This window comes from Argopecten irradians, chromosome 15 (genome assembly GCF_041381155.1).
Source record: "Argopecten irradians isolate NY chromosome 15, Ai_NY, whole genome shotgun sequence".
Lineage (NCBI taxonomy): Eukaryota > Metazoa > Mollusca > Bivalvia > Pectinida > Pectinidae > Argopecten > Argopecten irradians.
The window spans coordinates 7,069,161-7,094,548 of record NC_091148.1 but is presented as its reverse complement, the minus strand read 5'-3'; the positions used below and the strand labels follow the sequence as shown (position 1 = coordinate 7,094,548).

Genomic DNA, 25,388 nt, shown 5'->3' with positions numbered 1-25,388 from the left:
ACGATGTGATTGTCAACATTGCGAGGTGGTTGTCAACACTTTTTGTTGATACCAAGCAACACATACCACCCGATCACATTATACTGACAACGGGCAAACCAGTCGTCCGACTCCCTGTATGCTGAGCGCAAAGCAGTGGCAGAAACTACCACTTTTATAGACTTTGGTGTGTCTCGGCCAGGGGACAGAACCCAGAGCCTTCCTCACAGGGGCGAACGCTCAACTCAAGGCCAGAAGTGAGGCGGTGCCATGGGAGGCATTTGGAAAGATAAAGTCAGTTAGGAAGAAGAGAAAAGATAAGATCCTAAATTTAGTCGCCTTTTACGATCATGCAATAGGGGCAGCAGGTACAATTCGAACGCCCTACCTGCAGGGCCATGGTTGTCAACACAATAATGAAATTGTCAACATAACGATAGGATTATCAATATAACGTTGTGATGGCAAATAAAACGTTGTTATTGTTAATTTAATGATGTAATTGCCAACATAACGTTAATGTTGTCAATTTATAAATAACGTTAATATTGTCAATGTAACGATTATATTGTCAATATAACGTTGTGAATGTCAATATAACGGTGTGGTTGTCAATATCATGATGTGATTGCTAATTTAACAATATGAATGTCAAATCTTAATTTGTCAAAATGCTATTTTATTAAATATGATAACTTTTGTGATCTTATAATATAACTCAAAAAAGAACAAACTAAACGTGCGCTCCAGTTTATGTAGTAGCTTAATTTATTTTTTTTCTTTAAAATCATTTGCAGTCTTGTTTACTCGAATTCGCCTAAATCCATCATAATAACTCGGCCACCGAGCACCAACATATTTGATTAAAAGGGTAGACATGGAGACAACAATGTTTGACACGGATGGCTTCTATGCGACTTTGGCGACGACCTCCGAAATCGCAAAAGTTTTTATCATGCAAAAATAATGGACTAGACGATATACTTACACTTGATAAGTGGCCAGAGTTGTCTTCGGCATCTATGCCCAGTAAGAGACGAACAAACGTTATAAGATATCCTTTTACAAACGTCTGAAAAACAAATAAAAAAACAACATGAAAACAATTGTGTAACTTTATATCATTTTTCGCAAAATCAACTAGAACTGTCGTCCAAGAAACCAATAGATACATATATACTTGAATACTTCGAATCAATCAATTTCCGTTTAAATCCAACCAGAACACAAGTTAATATCTGGGTGCAAAGGGAAATTTTATTATTAATGAAATAAGTCATACTGAAATGTCCGTTGAGTAATTTCAAATGAAATATAATGTCTGCTCGCGCATATCTATATATTGAAATGTGATTAATTTGAAAAGATGACCCTTTACCCAAGCGCGTCATATATAACAGTGTTCCACTATACTAAGCGGTTTTTTATCATGATACATATACATGTATTGATAATGATATTTATATGCAACATGTTTTAACAGATATTAGCCAAACTTTTGTCGCGGCGTCTTAATTTCGCTATTTCTATTTCTAAACAAGATAAACATTAGCGGATTTGAAATATCAAATGGATTTAGTTTCAATATATATGGTGCGGGTATTAATTCGCAGAGATAAACTTTCGCGAGTATCCTATGATTGCGAAATTCGCTACTGTAAATTGCATTCAAAATAATTTTCGTTTTGAAAAAGTAATCTATCAACTTCGATACGCCAGCATAATACGTTATAATAACTTCAATATATCGGAAATGAATGACACAAACCTGGTATAAGAGACTATCAAGCATACTGGCGCTGAAAACCTGTCCTGCAGCGAACGGAAGACGGAATATGTGAGACAGCGTGGAGCTCATCCTTTCTTTCAGTTTCTAAAAATAGCCAAAGAGACACTTTAAATATTTCCAATCATATTGCAGAGATATACAGAGATGAGGCATAATCACAATTAAGTATAGGAATTCGAACTCCCGAATTTAATATGAGTTCGAATACCTTTACTTAGAAACAAATTTTATGTGTGCTGAACTTCAAATTCAAACGTAACCAAAGACTGGATAATCTTAGAAAACTCCACATCAAAACACTTAATCAAAACTTAGGCCTCCGGTTGTGCGAAGCACAATCTTAATTTGAAAATATGTAGCAACAATCAAACTACACTTATTTGAAGAACAGAACAAGTCTCGCCTTTCACTGCAAGTAAAATGCTAGTCATTGGAAGTGTAACTACATATATTTACTATGATGAGAGGTAACGAAAACGAAGTTATTCAGTATTTTCATGAAATATTAAAAAAAAACATCAATGAAAAACTCACCCTTTCTAATTTTGACACCTGGCGGGTATACTCATTATTTGCCTGGAATTGCATGAACCTGATATTTGAAGCTTGGCTGAGCTCTGTGATGATATTGGTATTTGGGAATAATCTAGAATAAAAAGAAACAAATACAACGTACAGTTAAACTTATATACTGAATCGAAATATTGGAAATGACTAAATGAATGCATTGCCTATTTTATCTTCATATTGCATTCATCATTAAGATCAAGAAAATATGTGAATAACTATCGTCATATCTGTCAATCAAACCATTTTGCGTACTGTGCCTTCTAGGAAAGGGAGATAATTCGTCATTTTTTAACAATCATATTTATAGTAATTTTTGGCACTGTGCCGAAAATGTTGGCGACAGAATAACAAAACCTAATGTGGACCTTGTGAGGCTGTGGTTTCATAATTATTTTTTTTTTGTTTTCATACCAAATTCGAATTTCTGATAAATCGATTATTTTTCTTCATGCGAGTTTGAAGATAAAATCCTAGAATGACACGAAAACCGATGCGTAATGATTTGGAAACAAAATCATTGGAAAGTCAACGAAGATTTTTATGTCATTGTGGTAAGAAAGACACTTTGTTTACAAACTTGAATCGACTTCAAAAATTCTCAGTCTGCAAAGTGTCTTTCACTGATAAAATTAACAAATGTGACATCAATGCTTAAATGCAAAACTTAGGTACTCAAATACTTTAACAGCACCGATAAAGACATTCATATTTGGATATTAGGAATAATAAAGTAATTTAATAAAAAATGAGCTATATCAAGAAGAGTATTTCCGTCATTTATATAAGAAATACAAAATGGGTTTAGTTTTTTTTAGATTAACGTCCTATTAACAGCCAGGTTCATATAAGGACGTGTCAGGTATGTTGATAGAGGAAAGCCAGAGTACCCAGAGAAAATACAATGACAACAGAGAGTACCTGACAAATGTCTCACATGGGATTCGAACTCGCAACCCAGAGGTGGAAGCCTGAAAATCAACAAATAAATAAACAAAACCTTACTTGAGTATTGTCTGTACAGCTACAACAGATTCTGAGTCGACCATGGTCTTCTCCATTTCTTTTGATTTAGACTCGTGGTTCACAATCACAAGATGGCTCACTTTGTGGATTCCGGCTAGGATAAGATCATCAATACTGGAAAAGAATGAAGGAAATAAAGATATTTTAGTATTTTGTGGATTCCGGCAAGGAAAAGATCATCAATATTGCAAAAGATATTTTACAATTTTTTTTTAATTCGGGCTAGGATCAAATCGCCAATACTTGGTTAAAACGATTATTTAAGACTAAGTCAAAATACAAACCTTGTTATCTTTCCTTGAATCCAATAAACCAGCGGGAAATGTCCTATGGTTTCAAGAAATAGATTTGTCGGTCTGTTGAAAACAAAAAGAATTTTTAGAACTATGAAACATGGAGATAATTGAACAGCTGGAAGTTATTGTATATTATCTATAAACAGTATAAAATGTCAAATTGTTTTTGAGAATGCCAAACCCTTAACGATCACACTATTTACATGGTACAATTGCTTGGATGGAACATTATTGATTATTCTCCTTTAATTCGCAAAGTTCACAGTCTGTTTAATAATTCGAAGTGTTTTCCTAATATATTACATGTATGCAGTTCTCCATTAAAAACCAGCATCACAGCATCACTATGATACATTGATAACTCGACATTTCATAACGGTCGAAATTACTTCGAGTTACCGAGATAATAATGCATAATTTTTTTTTTCGAAAAATGCAATGATTGTAATATCGATGATTCCCTGAGAGTAAAATCTTTAACTACCTTTCATTCAAAAGCAGAATTATCGGACTTAATGAATTCATGCTTATGAAGTTTGATCGCAGTGGAACGATGAAGTTATGGATTCCCACGCATGCGTGCTCTGCTGCCAGAATTATAAGCTGATTGGTCCATCTGCTATCACGTGCATTCTTATATGTACAGTGTTCACAGTCCTGAAATGTAAATCAAGTAATATATAAAGAATCTTAAATGAGTGTTCATTTCATAGGAGATTTTGTTAAACGAGTCTAGGTATTTTTTTATTTTATTTTTCGAAGCTTGAAAAGTTTCATAAAATCTCACATGAAATGAACACTTTAAGATACCCTTTATCACATAACGCCATAAACCTAATTTTACAGAGTCACAAGTCAAAAAGGTATTTTGAAAATCCAGCGAGACCGCCATTTTGTCCTGCCGTCGTCGAAATCCCGACGTCATGTTATTTTTCCTGACGTTATTTTATTGTTTCTGTCTTGACGTCACAATGCGTTTTCAGCCAATGAAAATCTCTATAGTGACATATGCAAAAATATAACATGGGCAAAATCGCTGGATATCAGGCAGATTATGTGATGAATAATATATATATATAAATATATATAGTTCGTATTTGAAACAATACAACTGTCATTAAAGATTCGCATACCTATATTAACGTTATAAAGGAACACAAATAAATAAAATTATGTCCCACTGAAAGTATCCGTTGAGCCACGTATCTACAATTCTTTTCCAAGGCGACATTACATAGAGGAAATACATTCAGGAATTTCAATGACCTAAGTGCTCAAGTAAAAGTTTTAAAAGTTCTTTTTCTTAAAGCAAATACCAAGCCGTTTTGTAAATTATATCGAAAACGGTTGTATAATGGTTGAATTCCGGATTGTATTCATTAAAACAAAAAAATGATACAAAGATACCGTTATGACATCATAATGTCATATGACGTATACATACATACATGTACATTACGTTTGTAACTTCTATGACAACATACCGTTCCCCATTCCAAACAGCAAACGGGTCTTGGTGATTTCATCACGTGACATAATGTTTTCTGTTTGCTGGCGTATAACGTCGGTGGAGGCGGGCCTGTTGTAATACTGCAACAGATAATAACTCTTCTGTATACTTCTCTATACTGATAGCAAAACAATAAGCAAAAACCATATATAATCAATCCTGTCTATAAAGGACATAAACGGGACAAAGCAAAGCTGTCCTCTATAAAAAGGTGTCCTTTATAAAAAGCTGTCCTTTATAAAAAGCTGTCCTTTATACAGTGGTCAAATATATTGTGAATTGTGTCAAATTGGGTTGATGTATTTGTCCTTTACGACGGTTGTCCTTTCTACAGAGGTTAATTACATGGTAAATTGTGTCAAATGGGGTTGATGAGTCTGTCCTTATAAGACAGGTGTCCTTCATACAGAGGTGTCCATTACAACAGGCTTGACTTTACTTTACAATATAATACTTTTTAATTTTACATTAGCGACATCCAGCGACCTCTGTGTATCGACCATCTGATTAATAATTTGATATTAACAGTTATATGGGATTGATGTTTTTTATAAAACTGTCTGACTGTAAAATAGTCTTCAAAAAGACCAATAATGACCGTTGGCGATCGTAGTTTAAACACTAGTATATAATGGGTGTTAGGTCTCTAACATTTAACCCTTTAACCTTACCCAATAAAATCATCATACGCATTTTGATTAAAAAGAAGAGAACATATCCTGATAGTCTCAACTGGGTTTGCTTTCTTAGTTTTATCTGGCGATGTGATTTACTTTATTAGAAAATATCTTTTCACGACATCCTAAAAATTACTAATTTCTAAGATACAGCTAATGATATTTTGCTTTTAATGTCCTGAAGATGATACTCATGTGTATCAATAGTAGAACAACAGGCAAACAGTATACAAACAAACGTGTCTATAAAAGACACCAATGGGACAAAGCAATGAATGGGTTCGACCAATGCGGGAGATCTAATCTAACTGCAACAAATATGAACTCTAACCTTTCTTGTCCCATATCTTCATACAGCTGAAGGACTTTAGGTACAGCTGGATCCGTCTGTCCATGAGTATCAACCTCAGTATCTACAACATTGTCGTCCAGATCACTTTCTGACGAACGAGTTTCCGGCGATTTCGTGCGCATGCGCCGTGCTATTTCCAGGCCCCATTGACACGTGATGGTATTGTTGAACACACTTTCCTCTTGTTCATCCTGGGGAGAACTCAAGTCCTTCTGCAGTAGTTTTTCAAGCAGTTCCGATATTTGTTCTGAATAGAAATATAATTCCATGTATAGTTTTTAAGCGATAAGTTTTCATTCAATATAGATTTTTCAAGAATCGAAGTTCGGAAAGTCTAATATTATATGGATTCTTAGATTCCAGAAACTTAACATGATTTACCATCTTATAATTCACTCAGTATATAGCTCTTCTGCTTTTGATAGCTCTTCTTTTTTTACATGGAAAGACCATTTGAAAATACGTCTCTTCATAGAAGAAGGTAAATCTAGTTGGCCTCAGTAAATATCAATACAAATATCGTTACCCAATTTATAACGTCACCATTGCAAGTCATAATAATACAAATAACAAATCAGTTAAATGATACATTTCTTGGCAAAATAATAAAACTGCAAAACCCTTTAAAATTATTTTTTTGAAATGTTTCCCTTTCCTATATTTACTTAATTAAATGATGCTTGGGTCCAATATTACAAAGGGACGCAAAAGAAACATAAACCTTAAATTTACATGAATATTACATAACATATTACCTAGGTTTTTGCTAGGCTCATTCCCAGTCTGTTTCTGATCGGTTTTTGCCTCTGAACATATTTTGGCGTATTCTTCTTTAAATTCTGCTATATAGAAGCAGTAATCAGAATCTTTCAGTTTGTATTCGGCTCCTGGATTTAGCTGTAATCGAGGATCCGGTTTTGTGATATCTAAGACAGCAACCAAGCAAACCCCAAATCTGGAAGTAAGAGTTTAATACATAGACAGAAGTATAAGATTATATCTATCACGCTACTTACTGAAATATAAGCATTAACTTACAATTCATTCCTATACAACCCTGTGTGTTTGACAATTATATTAACAAGTATTTAACCAGTATTTGTTTCCCAAAATGGACTACACGAAAGCTTAACTCGTTCGTGAGAAAGGAAATGGAATTGAAGCAATGTCATAATGATATGAATTTAAAGTTTGGATTTATCTGTTCGGACTGTAAAAAGCGAGATAATCAGCGTGCATTCGTACAATTGAAATGTCAGGTAGGCCCGGAAAGAAGTAGAAGGTTGATATGCGTTTATGATATTTATTGTATATCATAATATCAAATGTAACAAGATATCAATTATAGCTCTATGAGCTTTAGTATGGTATAACACTCTAAATATATATTTATTTGAAAAGTGGATATAACAAAATGCTTTATTAAAATGACTCCGGGCCAATCCGCAAGAATATTTATCATTACTTGTTTCCTGTTCGGAATTATAACATAAATGCTTGCTTGTCAATAAAATAAGGGTGTAAAGCGCTACCTGACAATATAATGTAACAGGAAGATGGCGTCCAAATCCGGACATATTATGAAGATATATTTCAGTAAATTGTTTTCATATTAGTTCAACAGACAATGCTTGAAATGCACCTGTCAGGCGTCTGATTCAAAGGATCTTGCTACATGACTACCATACACGAACCTGCAATATGGCGTGATTTCCTTGTCAAATTAAAACATATGTAATTCAAGCGGCGTAGCAATAAGTGTTACTGCTTCAGCAAGTGATACGTAATAAAGTCCAATGCCATCCTGCCACCGGGACCACAAATGCATCAAATATGAAGGAAGGAAAATACCAAATTACCTTTTATGTGCATTTGCCGAGGCACATGTAAAGCTTTGCCCAGTGTAGCCACGGAAAAACATACTTTTACATAACTGTATGTGATAAACTGCATTTCTGGAATGGCGTCCGTACACTTGTTGCCATGGCTCCTGTCCAATATGGCCTGCTCTGAAAGTTAAAATTGTTTTCAAGTAATGACGTGTCATATCTTTATTATTTGCTGTATTTAAGCTACATGAGTATCGTGTTAAAATATTCCTTCTTCATTGTTGTGTTTGTGTTTCCATCTGATTCATTTATCCGTATATTTATTGACTGCGTATAGTTTTAAGATTCATTTTTTCGCGTTATAGTTTACCACGGAAATCATTTTTTTGTGGTAATCAATTTTAATTGACCATTTGAATTAATGCAACCAACCTTCTTTTTGGCGTGCTGGCGTGCGATTTACTTTCGCGAATTTCATGATTAAAGTAAATTTGCGAAAGTTTATCTCCGTGAACTTTCATCTGCATCATTGATACTGATAGGAAGGTCCTATCATTTTTTTTAATCCGCGAATGGTTACCTTCGTAAACTGGTTTTGAAATGGAAATATGGAAATCAAGCTAACGCGAAAGAAAGTTGGTTTACAGTATAATATATATGTGTTTGATGGGGTCATAACGAAGGGAAAAAGAAACCATTTAGTTAAAAAAATATACACATATCGCAAACAAGTTATATGAACGTGGAAGAAAATACAAGCTACAGGAATGAATGAAATTGCATTTAATTAAATTGCATGTAACTTGTTGCAAACGTATTCGATATAAAATGTGATTTATTGAAATAACGAAAAGTCGTGATTTTACGATGAATGTGGAGACATTATAATAAAACATACTTTGAAGGGTAGATAACTCTTCGATAGAAAAAAACTTACTCGCCCGTGGATGTGTGAAGTAATAGGGTAACTAGCGTTGACATCCCTGGATAAAGACAGTTATTGGCTAGTAAGGCATACTTGAACTCGTCCTCACACACCACATGTTCTGAAACAAAAATCAAATCCACATTCAAATTATTTCAATTCACACATTATAATTATTTCCTGCAAATGCAAATTAATGTTTTATTCATTAACATCAAAATGGAATTTGTAGAAAGTGAAATGAACATTCGAACGAAGAATTAACTCATAGATATATGTTAATTCCATAATAGAGTTTAATCTTTGATAATGATGAGCCTAATCTAATCCTCGCACACTATATGTTCTGGAACTTCTGATTATTTCATTATAACAATTTCCTTAAATTATTCAAAATATTCACAATATAATGAATGTTGTAGTATAAATGAGTTTTCTTACAATTAATTCATAATCCATGAGTGGCGAATGGGTTAGAGAAAATATGCAGGAGAACTCTCCATGAACTAGCTTAACAAATCGAACTCATAATTCACATATTATACACATGTCCATAACATGTAAATAAATGTTTTATTCGCATACGGTATAATAGAATTTGTAGAAGAAGAAATAATTAATTAAGCCGTGAAATGCCATAATTGATAATTTTAATCTTTGATTAAGAATAGCTTTTTCGCCGACAGAGCATAAAGAGAGCTAACTCTTTATGAACTAGCTAAACAAATTGATTTCTCGTCGAAACCTATAAGCTTCTAAAACGTTGTCTCATTTACTTTAAAATACATTGAATTGATAATCAGCTTTAGCAGTGCTATATGATTAACATAGATTAGCTTATTTTCGCGTCTTAAATTATATATCAATTTTCACAAGCACGCAGAAATCACGAAAATACCTCGTCGCGAACAAAAAATAAAAAAAAAAACCATAGGTGTAAGGGAGCATTTCCCTTCTCGCAAAATTAGATCAAGGCGATAAATAACTAAGAAACGAAAATACGAAATTAAGTTGCTGCGAAAAAAATCTGTTTACAGTGTTTTTTAATAATGTAATTAAATGATATTCTGATGATAGCAATTGGGGAATTCATTGAATTGAAGTCACGCGTAAACACTATATAAAGTCCGAAAAGGGAAGAAAAGAGGTATATGTATCACGGTAGGAATGGGAAAAAATGGGATGAACACACTACAAAATACAAACACATTGCGAATTTATATGTATAATTTATATGAAATAATCTATTGTGTTTAACTGTAAAACATATAGCAGGAGAAAGGTAAAGTATATCGATATAAATACAATAATAACAAAATAAATATGATATAATAATTGTATTATAATAGATGTAAATAACAAATGTAATGCATTTAATATATTGAGTAATATTGAAATATTACCTTGAAAGTCATACCTCAATTACTAACTAAGTATACAGGTTCTAGCTTATTCATAGTGAATAATAATTATCAGAAAAAATAAGATTATATTTTTGTAGTTTACTATCGCTAATTATGGAGGGCTGGAAGGAGAAATTCAGTTCAAACAAGGTATGGTGACTTTGGTAGCACAAGGTGTTACTCACGTTTGAGGCGACTTTCGTCTGTACATGAAATTTTATTATTTTTTTCAGTAAGTTAAAACAATCAACCTGCATTTTGTCTTCTATGCTGATTCACGATTACCCGGAACAAATAACGATAAGCGATATACGGTATCACAAGAAGACACAATTTAACAAAAAACATTGCATACAGACATACACCAAATAATCCAACACATCCCCTACCTTACATCAGATGACCGACATCTTCAATATAATGTATTAAATAAGTTAAATTATTTATTTATATTTCATTTATCAAACATTGCGTCAAAAAGAACGTCTTCATTACAGTTTGTTCGTACCTTTTTTATCGCTGTTCAGTCACATTATAATATGGTAATAAATTTATCTGTATTTAACAATAAAACTGCGATGCAAATTCTCTATAAAATGTAACTTATATAACTAACTCGAAACCAAAATGATGCAAAATTATTCGTACTTTGGGCCTTGCAAAGCCTTTTGTGAGTAGAAATATTTTATTTGTGATTTTTGGGCAGCAAATGAAGTAATGTATAACGTAGTTTTATTTATATTCCTGGTTCCTGGTTCCACTAGCGTCATTTTAAGTAAAATGTCACCAGATGAGCATTACGTTGATATGATAAAGAAACATTTTACAGAAAATAATCGCAAATTGACCACTAAACAGATGGAAAAACCAACCGCAAGAGGAGATGTCATAGACAATTTGTCAAGCGTATCAAAAGTGACAATTATAGTAACATCCATAGTACTTCAGCTTAAATTGTATGGTCACCAAAAGACATATATCTAGAATTTTTAACTGTGATTTCTCTTAAAGTGAAAGAATTCTGTCATGTCATTGCATTACATTTCGCACATCTCCAATGATGTCAATCAATTTAAGCCTTCTTTACCGCAATTACTATAGTCACAGGTCTCAAGTTCTACACTTAGGCTGAAGTTGCATAAACTTCGTAACTTTCATCTGATATAAGTACACTCGTTATATATGGAATGTTAACCATTTAACGCACACTTTATATGTATGTAGTTTAATAAACTTGAAATTCCATTTATACGTACCGGCGAATTTAACATGAATTTTGTTTTCGGTTTTGAATAGCTGAATGTACTGCCTGCACTTTGGTGCGAAGTCTTTCACAGCCCACGATCGCAGAATTGTGTGTTGATCCTACAATAAAAGTAATATGTAATAATTTGGCTTTTCTAAGTGTAAAATTAAAAGTCAGGGTCATGTCAGGACGTAGGTGGAAGAAAACCGGTGTACCCGAAGAAACACCACCAACCAGCTGTCAATGCCTGGCAACCGTATATCATGGGATTCGATGTCGCGACCCAGAGGTGGAGAACTTGTGGTAATATGTCGAGATATCTTAACCACCCGGACAATTCGGCCCCAAATATAATACATAATAAGATTATTTTGCATTTACCAGCCCATCACATGGAATCAAATTCTAAACAAATCGGTATTTGATGATTACTAAATAAGAACAATCTTACTCATTGCTATACTTTATTGTACAATGAAAATTAGTTGGTATGGTTAATCTAAAATCATTTCAAATTTACGTAGATTGTTCACGAGGTCTACTACACCATACACACCACATCACGTATCGTTTATAAAGTAAGAATATCGGCTTTGGGAGTCAACATTATATGATTTACTTTATGCAATTCAAAATTAAAATAATATTGACTTTAAGAAATGAAAGTTATATGCACATGGTACATGTTAAGCTCATTTTTAGTCACAAATACTGAAATGAATAGTAAACAGAAACGTGAACATGAACATGTTTATGCTATGACAATCCAAGCATCCCAATGATTCCAATATAATTGTCATATAAGCAACATTCAAGCTTGAAATTCCAGGTACGAAACAACAAGCAAAAGGTATTTAGTAAAACTCACCGCTTCATCCCTGTTATTACAAGCTGTCGGCGTAAGGATGAAGCACCCATCAGCTTCGTGGATCCTGATTTACAAAATAGAGAATGAATAAATATCTATAGTATCGTCATCAGTTAAAACCAACTATTTAAAACAATTCACCAATTCGACATTTTATGCTGTACAGCAAACAAACAAATCTACAATGAGAATAGCGCATTTACATAACGATAAACAAACTAATAATAAAAAATAATACATTTTCATATATTTCTACGTAATACCCAAAATATATTTTCATGTGACATCCAGGATTTTCAGATCTTTTGCAGTTGAATTTTATCTAAATTTTCAGTTGGATATCAAGTGAATCAGTGAATTCAGCTATATATGGCGTTTTGGGAAAAAACATCACACGACTTTGATTTGCATTCATCTGAAGATAGTTTACATGCATACAGCTAAATCTCACCTGCATCTTTTAAGGTCAATATCCTTCAAGGCAGAACCCCTCATATATATAACACGATGGGCCCATTTAGGATCCTTTAGTATCATCTGCAGACTTGTATCTCTTTCCTCCGAACTCAGCAACACCACGATATGGTCCTGAAATATGCACTCACACTTGTTAATCATTGATCCTCATATGTTATATTATAACCCAGTCGAACAAACGGTCATTAGGCTAATCAAAGTTTCCCCTAACAATTTTCAAATCAAGATAAAATCATTTCTTTTCGTACTATCCTTTTATGATTTTCATTATTTGCCTATTTGTGGATTTTCGTGTAAATATAACAATGGGTTTAATATGAAAAGAAAAAAAAAAGAAAATTTCACTAATTATGTGCTAAAGCTAATAACATTTTCAACAATATGAGATTATTTGTGGTTTACATATCGATAAACAAGTAAACATTAAACAGTTACAGACATTATCTGCTAAACTGAAGCAACACTTTTTTACATTATATGGTCAACGCTAATAACGTATCATAAAACTACAACTGATTGTAATGTGAACTAATACACGCACACATGTACCAAACACGACTCCACAGTCGAATCGCTGTGTTAAGTGTCCCTCCTACCCCATATGTTCAAATTTTGATTTTGTTTTTCTAACAACTTTCTCCTTTGAACACATCAAAGATCTGCAATAGGTTACCACGGCAACGAATCATAATGATAGCATTTTCATTTTCTAGCTTGTGTTCCTATCATTATAAATTGTTCCACATCTAATTGGAGACGTCAGCATTTATAACCCTATATAATATTATCTGAATACATTTACGGTTGTCTTGAAATACATCAAGTGTTACTTTGATGACGTGCGATATGACCGACAGGGGACGATGAATTAGCGATAGTGCTGACTATGCATGAGGACAAATGCTCTGTCATACTCTGTTATCAATCAACATAGCCATTTTAACAAAACCGCAACGATTGCGGAAGTGAATCGTTAAGTGTGAAATGCTGCACTCTTAACGGCTAGAAAATGAAGTGCTACACTGTATATATTCTCTTTCACTGTAAATAATATGGATTACTTAACTAATATATTACTTAGATTTTGCAGAATTGTGTGGAGGTACAAATGTATTTACATGTTCTGAGTTTATGATATTGAATGTACTAAATAGATGATACACATCAGTGAAATCTATTTAACAGGTTCAATTATTTGATATGGCTCAAATCTGAAAACCAGTAGCATATCCAAACTAGTTCATGAATTAATTAAATTTCATGTTACATATACCAAATGTAAGATTCTTCTAGTATCAATGAACATGTAGACAACATCTTCATATTTTTCTTATATAAGAAAGGAGACATCAGGTTAGAATATGGCTGGTTTGATAATTTGATATGTGTGAAGCCTTTTGACGAGTGGTATAAAAATATTTTACGAGTTAGATCAATTCCATGTTGCATAGACCCGAGTGCGAAATACTTCTAGTATCAATGAAGCTGTAGACATATTATGTTTCTATAGAGAGAGATAGAGAAGAAATCCGGCAGGGAGGTGACGTTTCTGGCAATCAAGACAGTCATATAACTATATAGTAATGGCATGAAGTCATTATTGCATGCGTCGTCACAATAGTTTCATTATACATGTGTTTTTATGATACGGCTCTATGACATGGCTGGACGGGTAAGTAATGTGGAAAAAATACATGTTACTTTAACTCGATTAGGTGCAGATGAATAAAGAAGACACTGCGGTACAAAACATCCTTCATTACAATATGTACCACTCATTTTGGTTGTGCGAAGAGTTTCCATATAAATCATCTTCGTAAGTCTCGATCAAAATAATTCAATTTCGGGATCAGTATATGGAAAACGATTAACTCGAACCATCGCTAGTTTGGGATCGGCGTACAACAGGTGGAAGCAATAATTACCTCGAGTTTTGGAATGTGGGCTGACTGAAATCTAATTATTATTAAGTTTTTATCAACATGATTTTATTTTTGTGAGCATAACACACTGTAAAGCTACGATAAACGTGAACCATCGCTAATTTGGGACCGGCGTACATCATCAAGAATCAATTATTACCTCGAGTTTAAGATGTGTGCAAAACTCTTGATTATTATATTTTCCGTTAAATTCGATCAAAATTTCAGTTCTGGAATCAAAGCATACTGCAAGCGTAAACGCAAATCCTCGTTAGTTTGTGATCGGCGTACAACAGGAGGAAGCAATAATTACCTCGAGTTTTGGATGAGCGTAGAACTCTATAAGGAAATCCATGATACTTTCTGCAGTGAGGTTTGTGGCGCAGACGACAACATGCCTATGTCCTGCTGAGTGCCGCTGGCTATACTCTCCACCAATCTTCTTCCTCTCCTTCAACGTTGATGTAATGCCTTCAACCTGTGAACGATAGTAATGCATCAAAATACAATGTCCTCCAAAAGTTGTGTTGCACTTGCATTTTTACAAATATACATACACATGCATATAGAAATATGTAAACTTTGTTCAGACAGGCAACAGAATATATTATTTATCAACTTGTTTATCTTCTCTATCTCATTTTATGTAGCATAATTTTTGGAGGGCAGTGTATATCTAATTGAAAGACAATTTATATTTCAAAGCAAATTATACAGGCTATTTCATAACAACAGATTTTAGTGTACTATTCTGTTTAAGGATAAATCTTACATGTTTACCTTGGTTTCATAAAGAGAAGAGCATTTTAATAAAATACAATATAGTTTTCTTTGAAATTGTTTCACGACATAACACAACACGGTTAGAATCATGATATACGTGTATATTGTAAAAATCATAATGATAAACTATAATTGAGCTATAACATCATTTTTAATATACAGATTATTTGAGCGTCGTCTTCCCAACATCACATGAAAATAGAAAATATATAGCATACATTCATAATTATGCCAGGGAAATATACTTGCCTGTCTTGGTATAAAGGCAAAAGCAAGACATATCATGAAGGCCATGAACAGTTGCCCAAGCCACGTATCTGGGGAGATATCACCGTACCCCACAGTGCTGAAGGTTACGATTACGAAATACATAGCCTCGAACATCGACAGGTGGTGCTCCGCGCTTCCTCTCTGTATGTGTTGTATACCACATATCCTTTAAACAAGACGAATGGCAAATATAGCATATAATGCAAACGAGAACTTCTCGACAAACGTACTCCGCATGAGGTATGGAATGTATATTAAAGTACTTTGTATCTGAGATTTAATGATGAGACCATTGAGTATAAACATACTTAATTGGTTTACAAAATTTCCGCTCTAATTGATATTGTGTTCGAATTGATACTAATATATGAGGAGACCACGGAGTTAAACGAACCTCAGTTGGACAGTTACAAATATTCCATCTGAATTGAAATTGATATATGAGAGTATATTCACACAGCAAAATATTAACCTAGGTGTAAACTTGTAAAATTGATAAGATTCAAAAGTATGTCTATTTTGTTTTCAACATGAAGACCACAATATAGCTCCACACAAATAATGATGTCAGTGCTGTTGGACCTTCACGTTGTCGCTTTCATTGAGTTGCCGCACATTTCCAAACTCGTTAATTAGATATACCAGAAATGCTAACATGTGTTTACTTACGTGGTGAATATAAGGCACCAGAGCGTGACGAGAAGCACCAGGAGCTGTTGGGAAAGTGTCACAGATATTGTCTGGAACCGCTGTCTTGTGAGGTGGAGATCGTTCTAAAATTATAAACGTGAATTATATAGAGTTGAAAGATATTTTATCTTGATTTGATTTAAACATATTTTATTGCAAAATGTGCAATGGGATTGGGCACAAGTTATACAACTTATATAAAGCCCGTTCCCAAAAATAATAAAACATTCAAATTACAGACAAGATGGCATTTACAAGAGAATATATACATAATATATAAAGTTGTATTTGAGATAGAGAGAGAGGGAGAGAGTGGGGGAAGAACGAGAAAGAGAGAGGTGGGGAGGGAGAGAGCTATTTTATAACCAGTATGCTCCTCAAGATGTTAGTTTCAACTGGTAATATACTATTATTTTAAAATCTAAAATCTACCCCTCCGATAAAGACGACAGAAGTTCTAAACCACTTTTCTTAACTTTCGACTTCTCAATGTTCATATCTTATCATTTTATCATGTAAAGGTATTTGATTGTTAAAGTTGTGTAAAATGATTGTATATGGAAAAAAATATTTAAATTCAAATTTGTGAAACATTATTGTTTACGGCAAAATTATTTTAATGTTTAAGTTGTGTAAAATTATTGTTTACGGCAAAATTATTTTAATGTTAAAGTTGTGTACAATCATTACATATGGCAAAATTTTGTTAACTTAGAAATTTTGTAAAACAATTGTATATGGCAAATTTTTCTTAATTGGAAAAGTTCATTTTTCACGCATTATCGAATTATAAAAATCTCGTTTCTGTTTCTCCATGAAATTTAATGTACTATATGTTTTTACACCGTCAATGTCTTTTTTAAAAACAAACGTAGGTAAAATATTTGATACAAAGCATGCAGTAAGAACAACTGTGTTTTTTCATGGCTTCTTATAAGTGTTTAATTAAAATAATCTAAATCATATATTTCTATTCGATAGTGTTATTTACATATTACTTAACCAGTGACATTGTACGTTATGATATTAGAACATACATGATATGACCGATGGAAACGTTACGTTAAACTAGTGAGTACATACCAAAAGTTTCTGAAGAGATCTTCGGACGAGCCAGCAATTGAGAAAAGAAGGAATGAAAATGTTGATCAGCAGGGGCGGGTACGCTAACTATCAAAACAAAAGAAAACACATGTTAATAACAAAAAACATAATGTACGGTAAACCTCCGGTGAGTTCGAGCAAAATTGAATAAATATTGATAGATCAGTTTGAACTATCCGAAATTGTTGTCTGAAAAGATAATTCAGAGTTCGATCTACCAGAAAATTCGAAACAAATGCCTTAAATTTACTACCCGCATCATCCTCACATAACTGTTATGCTTATTTTGACAAACATAACGCTAATGTATGAAGCTAAACACAAATTGTATGTAACCACGCGTTGAAATAATCAATTTGCGAAAATATTTTTTTAATAAGATTTTTCGAGTCATCCTTATTTTCAACATATACGTGAATGCATAACTTCGCAAGCTTACTGACATTCGGGTATTAATTAGACATTTTCAGTATTATTTGCGAAAATATTTAAATTCACATTCGAGCATTTTCGTAAAATTTCGCAAAATACTGAAAAATTACGCAAAATGTATATCTCGTGAAAATAAAGTGGTTTTATTTGATGTATGTTATCTTCGAAGTTTACGTTTATAGTGAACTCTAACAAGTCCGGTAGTAGTGGTGTGGAATTATTCCTCGTGGCAAAATAATGATTTTCCTTAAGCAACAAACTTACAGTTAAAAGGAAAGGAACTGTGCATATTAGATCCAATATAAATCCATCATGTGTAAGTTTCTGCAAACAGGTGCCCTGGAGAAATAATAAAATAGGACAAAACGTTATGTATCTTTCTGCTAAGGAATAGCAATAATGTTTTAATTAAGCGCATCTGTGTTTGAAATGCAATATCATATTCCAGATGTGATATATACGAGTATAAACCATATGCCCATTACTGCTGTCTCAATCAGACCAGTCTAGTATTATCATAAGGTATTATTATGACAATCTGTTGTCTTATTGCATTATTAAAGACACATCTGTCCCGTCATATCCATAAAATATATAGCCCCTTTCTGTAATTGCGCTAGATCCGCTGTTATTGCAGAAACAGACTTTAGTTGAACGTGAATGTTGTGAACGTACAATTCAGACATATATTGAAAATGAAACCAGTTATTCGTAAATTATACAAACATGTCCATAATATAATTTTGATATGATAGAAATTATCGAAACTAAACCTACTAAGTTAACTCATGTTTTTACTATTAAATAAACGTAATATGGTTGCATTAGAACATTCTCCCGAACGACAGATATATGAAGAAAGACTAACATGTAGACCGAACGACAACATAAAGAATAGGATCTGATTTTAAGAGACAGATGATTCGGTCTAACTTGATTGATGATCGATAAGAAAATGAACTGATAAAATATCTTATACAGAGGCATCATAGACGTGCTTTTATTGCACCTGATTGAATCAAGACTGTTAAAATCAAATATTCCTACGCATAAGCACGCATCTTTTAAAGATTTGATTAAAACATTTGCATATAGATTGTTCAAGCGCATTTAACATATCCCCGACATGTACGAGGATGCCTCATTAAGTACAACATAGCGATAAAGTTAAATTGCCCTCACCTTTGATCCTATATAAATATCCAATAAGCCTTTCATCAGGGTGATAAAGGAGAGAAGAACCTGGATGGTCCATAAGACAGAGGACCGACGAACCCAGACCAACACATGCCTTTAGATGTAAAAATTAAAGAACAAGAAAATGAAACCGCGCATATCTGTAACATTACATTCATATGAATTTTTGTCGTCTTGTTTCAACAAGAGTAAGTCGTCTCTACTTTATTCAAGTTTTTTTGAGACCAATGCCATCTTCGATTACTTCGATTGACTCGTTCGATTTAGTTGACCGTTTATGAATTAAAGACGGATTTGGTGATTATTATTGTTTTCTGACAAGCCTTGACAAAGCTCTCATAGGCCTGTATAATATGTGTAGGTATGCCAGGATTTATACCTGAAACAATAACAAACAGAACAGGTTGTTCCGAATAAACGATAACGGTCGAGCCCACTGGTGGTCGTATGACAGGTAAGAACTTATCAAAAATAATTTTCCGGGTTGTAAATGTATTTTTATTTATAGCAAATTGAATATTTTTCCAAATTGAGAAATATGATTTATCATAATATTCTTTTCAATATTGTTTACATTTCACAAAATAATATCAGAGTAATTATTCATTTGCGCTTGAAACTACCTAAACGAAAGTTTTATTAGAGTTTCCCGCAATGAAACTTTTAATATATTTCTATACGAATTAAACAATTTAACGCAAGTATTCATGTTCAGATGAAAATAATCATACATTTGTAGCTTTAAAAAGAAACTGCAGTCAAAGTCACTAGTTCAGCATTAAATTTATTCGCAAATTAAATTGCTAAATCAAACAACTTAACTCAAATATGCTTAAAATGTTTGTTATACGACCTTCCGTATGTTGGGCAGCCTACCTTTACCAGTTAACATTGGATTTTGAAAGATAATAACAGTACTTTACATGGTGTAAATTGTAAGCATCAAATTAAGTGTGGTAATTATCAAATAGAACACTTACCAGTTGATCGCGTTCGATGAGAACAACATCCTATCATTGTCTTCCGGTAACGTGAGATTTCGTTCAGAGCAATTATATCCATAACTATGAAGTATGTAATGATAAAATTTATGAATATACATTAAGTAATTTTCAAGGCATCCTTCCAATGACAACACAGATATACATTTGACAATGAATTAAAGAAAAAAATATCACAACAAAACCAGCCTCGTTTATGTTTGTTTAAACAAAGTCAAGGTTGGATTTATAAGGTAGAAACGGAGTTTTAAAAAATAATACAAAAGACAACAAGATGTAAACCAAGCATATACATAACCTAAAGTGCATGCAGGTATTCAACAATTTTTATTTTTAATTACAGTTTTTAATTTTAAGTAATTACAATCAAACCTGTCTATAAAGGACACTGAAAGGACATACTACAAAGGGTTGATAAGATTGCATTTATAGACTGTGCAAAATTTAGACAAATATCAAACTCAATTTTAAAAACATAAACTAAGATAACAATATGTCTTTGCTTAAATGCGGATACGTACCACTGATAATCTAGATGATCATCTAATTCAACCCTGATGACATAAAGGAGACACAGGATGACCTTTAGTACAAGGTCAACTATCCGACTCCCCAGACCTACAATATATAATTAATTCGTTATAAGGTTACGTCTTTTCCTTTCGGGATATAACTTCGCAAATATATTCGTTTGACAACACTTAAGCTTCCTAGTCTTGATATCAAAAGAATCGAAAGGTAACATCCATGTTTAATCAAAATACTGACCTTTCGCGCCATGAACCGTCCGGAAAAGAAAAGATAAGGTCAAACAAATGACCGTCTATACAAATCAGAATGTTTACATTAACTTTTTTGCGTGCGATTATATTTCGCGAGTTTTAAAAACGATATGGTACCACGAAATGTTATTTCCGCGATATTGTTCTGATCACAAATAAAGTACAAGCAAATGGCTATGAACTATGCAAAATAAGATCAATCTCCGTAAAAAGCCGCTATGAATGAAAATACTGGTTCCAGACTGCAGGAAAGCAGATTTAATTTTGACTCTATTATCAAAGAGGTGGCATACATTTTAATGTAACGCGGCGATTTCTGTTTCGTTTCCGTTTTCAGTTCGCGGGGAATGACTGGCCGAAGATTTGATCCATAGTCATGTACGCATTTGGCGATGCTACACATTCTAGACGAATATCGAGTTTCGTCTACTAGTCTTCATTATTTTTTTTTAAATAGGAGTCATACGTGATGCGTGAAACGTTCGCTGTTTTGACAGCTGTTGGACTGGGCCAAGTTTCATGAACATTCCTTAACTTTAAGAAATTCCTTAACTTAAGATTCTCCATAGGAAAGCATTACTTATTTTAAGGAAGGCTCCTAAACATAAGATTTTGCCTTAACTTTTGTAATGCTTTCCTATGGAGAATTTTAAGTTAAGGAATTCCTGAAAGTTAAGGAATGTTCATGAAACTGGGCCCTGTTTTAGTGTATAGAGAACGATTCGTTCCCTTAAAAGTAAAAAAAAAATTGCCATGCTTAAAAGCTGGGAAGTATTTAAAATATTTTGCTTTATTAACCTGCCTTGTTTGTTCAAAGTGGAGTAAAATCATAATCATGGTGATATAGGGGCAAATGTTTAACTTATAATGAATCACATTACCATTTGCATATCTACAAGGCAAGGGACCGTATATGTGAGCGATCCCCAACAATTATGTAATGTGATTGCATAAAGAAATTACTTTTTTTAAAGACATCCTTACTGATGATAGCATCACATAGATATTTATCCATTACATCAATAGAGAATCAACTATCTAGATTGATTGATGATAAACAAACCTGTGTAATACTTTTCAATATAATGTGAAAGAACATATTTTCGGATGCAATTAAATAATCTATTTCGCGGGTGATTAGTGATCGTCCGAGTTAATTTCTATCCTAAATATAGGTACCGTTGAACCGAATCAGTTAAAATTTTGATATTGGAACGCTGTGGACACGTGGTTTAGAACACAGTATGATATCAATACCACCAAATAATTATCATCCAATATTGGGGAAAATGTCATAATTGTTCTAAATGAAGAGGAGAATGGTAAAGACAGCAGATACTAGCACTGAATACTGATGGTAGCGCATATAGTCCAAATAGTTTTAACCACTTGGCAATCAGTAAAACTACCTTCAGCTATATATTGGTGAATTAGGTATATTCTATCTTAAGAAAGATTGGCGATGTGATAATTGCTTAAATTGCTAAGAACATACACAGTTTTTGTATTTTAAATACACAAATGGAAAATATCGAATCATTTAGCTACCTGATTTTAGTTAAGTTTATCCTGGAATTTTACAGTTACATTCAGTATGTTATGGTCTTTGGAATATCAGAAAATCCAGGTGACTTAAAACGTGTACTATGTAATAAAAACATTCAGACAGATATATAGAGCTATTTTTCTTTAAATGGTTCCAGTTGCAATAATTTTCAAACATAATCACTGTAAAGTTTTATCTGCTTCTTGATAATACATTAAAACAAAGGCAAACCGGAAGTTTGGGTCATGTTTCGGAGATAACGACAGGAAGCGGAAGTCATCAACCACTGACCGGATAGGACCCTGGCGGATAACAAATCAGAAAGGCCAGTATTGGGAAGGAGTTTAAGTTATCGATTTTTAAGGATATTTTACAAATCATAATTGCACAAGTACCACTTTCGTATTACTTACATATGTGCAGCAGCAGACACCATATAAAGAAAATAACAGGTTTAAAGATAAAATTTTCATATTTTTGAAAAAAAATAAAATGAGAGATTGTTGAAATAAACAATAAATATCAATCATACCAGCTGAATTGATCAGCTTCTGTATAAGTAGAGTGCGTTGAAATAGCCAAATATTCATTATTTAAGTAGTATTTTAAAAAGTTGAATAAGTTTATGAATTCTAAAAAGGTTAATTTAACCCAATGGTTAAGTTATTCTGCACACATACACTATATGAAATAAAGACAAGGCAAAACATGCTTGCTAAGAAACAATGTCAGATATTTACGGTATATGTTATATTATATTGTAGGACAATATATAATATCCATAATAATGTGCGGTTTTTTTTTCATTTCTAGCATTTCGGAAAGCTCAACAATTTATACCATTAAATTTCTAGTAAATAATGGCAATGCTTATGTATGTTAGTATCCACATAGTCGGGATATGAAATTATACACCAGAGATGTACTGAGAACAACTGTCATAAAACATTATATTATCAACCATCTAGATATAATCTCAAACATAATATAGCTTTTTAACATGTATCACGTTTAAACGTAATGAGTTAGTTAATGTTCTGAAAGCTTGGATAAAATGATTATGACTTAGCATGTGTTTATGTGTCAATATTCAGGTTCATATACTTTTGTATTAACCTCATCGAAAGACAATAACAGTATGGTAACACAGATGTGATACGGAAAACTAATTAGACTTGATGTGACATTTCCTGCGATGTGCCTGACTGTGCATACATGTAGATACACACACGAGACGTGCATAGATTAATTAACATACATATACACGTAAAAATAATGGAGCAAGACAATAAATTGGTCCATATTACCTGTGTATGCTTACAATGCAGTGATTCATAACTTTAATTGTACAGTTCTTAAATGTGTAAACCTTACAACTACGTTAATGTTAACTACCTTTAACTCTATTGGAGAGCGCACTGTGCTAAAATAAGGTTTTGGTTACATTCGATATTGCTACCGGTCACAATGGTTTGAATACGTACCTGATTCCTAGTTACCAGTTGCATTGTGCAATTGTTTTATTTTGTGAATAAGTGCCTTCAACTTCTTACTCACAAATTGCATATTACGACTGGTCTTTATGATCTGAATAAGTGTCTGGAACGTCTTAGTCACAAATTTTATATTACGACCTGTCATAGTCCCTAGTTGAATTATGTATTGCCACTGGTCTTACTTGAAGGAGGAACGATAAAAAGATCAATAGGATAAGGAAAAGATGTTGATAATCTCAAACAATGTTTTAAAGTATTGTTTATTTTTAAATAGGGAAGTTTCTGTTCTTAAGTAAGACCTAGTTGTATGATTCATTACAGATTAAGTGTCGCAGTAACGGAAATAGCTATGGATATAGTGATCACGTAATACTCTATGTTAAATCATTCATCTTCCAAAAATATAAACGAAATGGCTGTTTTAAATATGTGTTAATCTAAATAAGTCTATTAAAACATTATCATCACCATTTCTGATATCATTCCCAGTCACAGACAGATTGATATGCATATTTTACGATATGCATTTAGTAATACCTTCTGCATAAATTTCCATTATAAAATCAATACATTTAATTAGAGCGACAGATGATGGATGTAACGATACAAATTTCATTCATGATCAAACGCGAGATGACATATATGTTCTCAATTCAGGCAAATATTTTTCACGACAAGATTCCTATGAGAAGAATTATGGTAATTCGATATCAAACAACATATACGATGATAAGCAAGCACAAAAGTCTACTGTGTTAGAACAGATATTTGACCGTTTTTAAAAATCATCAAATAATGGATCACATAATAATCTGATTCATATGCAATTACATTAATCAGTTGTAATTAAATGGTTACATCATTCATAATCGATACAACTGATGTCAAGGCTAATTTATTTGTGATTATAAAGGCAGCAATATTAGTTTGACTTACATGTATAACAATATCAATCAATCTAGTAATTACTTACGTGTTTCCGGCTTTCTTAAAAATAACCTTTTGAGACGGCCCCTAAAGGAAAGTTCGTTGGTAAAGTACTTCACCCGGGTGGAACTATAAATAAAATAACAGAAAACGAAATTATCAATTATGTATAAGGATTGAAAATGAGGTTTATATACAGAAGTATTGGGTATTGAAATCCATTGAAAAATAAATATCGCATATCCGTCTTTAAAATGCACTCTGATACAGATCAGTTTATATATTGCGATATAT

The 25,388-nt window shown here is 32.9% G+C and overlaps 1 protein-coding gene across 5 annotated transcripts in view; it reads right to left on the bottom strand.

Annotated features, from left to right (window-relative positions):
- LOC138309392 (potassium channel subfamily T member 2-like) overlaps nt 1–25,388 on the bottom strand; it is a 61,355-nt gene that overhangs the window by 7,436 nt on the left and 28,531 nt on the right. For 2 of the 5 annotated variants that reach the window (XM_069250582.1, XM_069250583.1), the window contains 24 exons: nt 25,141–25,223; nt 20,865–20,961; nt 20,323–20,406; nt 19,328–19,436; nt 18,410–18,484; nt 17,693–17,779; nt 16,589–16,692; nt 15,899–16,085; nt 15,180–15,344; nt 12,919–13,055; nt 12,468–12,531; nt 11,610–11,718; nt 10,539–10,556; nt 8,963–9,071; nt 8,056–8,205; nt 6,952–7,151; nt 6,176–6,443; nt 5,142–5,247; nt 4,142–4,314; nt 3,646–3,717; nt 3,341–3,475; nt 2,303–2,414; nt 1,748–1,852; nt 968–1,051 (listed from right to left, as the gene is read on the bottom strand). In XM_069250582.1, the coding sequence (XP_069106683.1) occupies nt 968–1,051; nt 1,748–1,852; nt 2,303–2,414; nt 3,341–3,475; nt 3,646–3,717; nt 4,142–4,314; nt 5,142–5,247; nt 6,176–6,443; nt 6,952–7,151; nt 8,056–8,205; nt 8,963–9,071; nt 10,539–10,556; nt 11,610–11,718; nt 12,468–12,531; nt 12,919–13,055; nt 15,180–15,344; nt 15,899–16,085; nt 16,589–16,692; nt 17,693–17,779; nt 18,410–18,484; nt 19,328–19,436; nt 20,323–20,406; nt 20,865–20,961; nt 25,141–25,223 (2,833 nt within the window). Of the gene's footprint in view, nt 1–967; nt 1,052–1,747; nt 1,853–2,302; nt 2,415–3,340; nt 3,476–3,645; nt 3,718–4,141; nt 4,315–5,141; nt 5,248–6,175; nt 6,444–6,951; nt 7,152–8,055; nt 8,206–8,962; nt 9,072–10,538; nt 10,557–11,609; nt 11,719–12,467; nt 12,532–12,918; nt 13,056–15,179; nt 15,345–15,898; nt 16,086–16,588; nt 16,693–17,692; nt 17,780–18,409; nt 18,485–19,327; nt 19,437–20,322; nt 20,407–20,864; nt 20,962–25,140; nt 25,226–25,388 lie in introns of all 5 variants that reach the window. The other 3 variants (XM_069250580.1, XM_069250584.1, XM_069250581.1) reach the window with 3 other exon arrangements.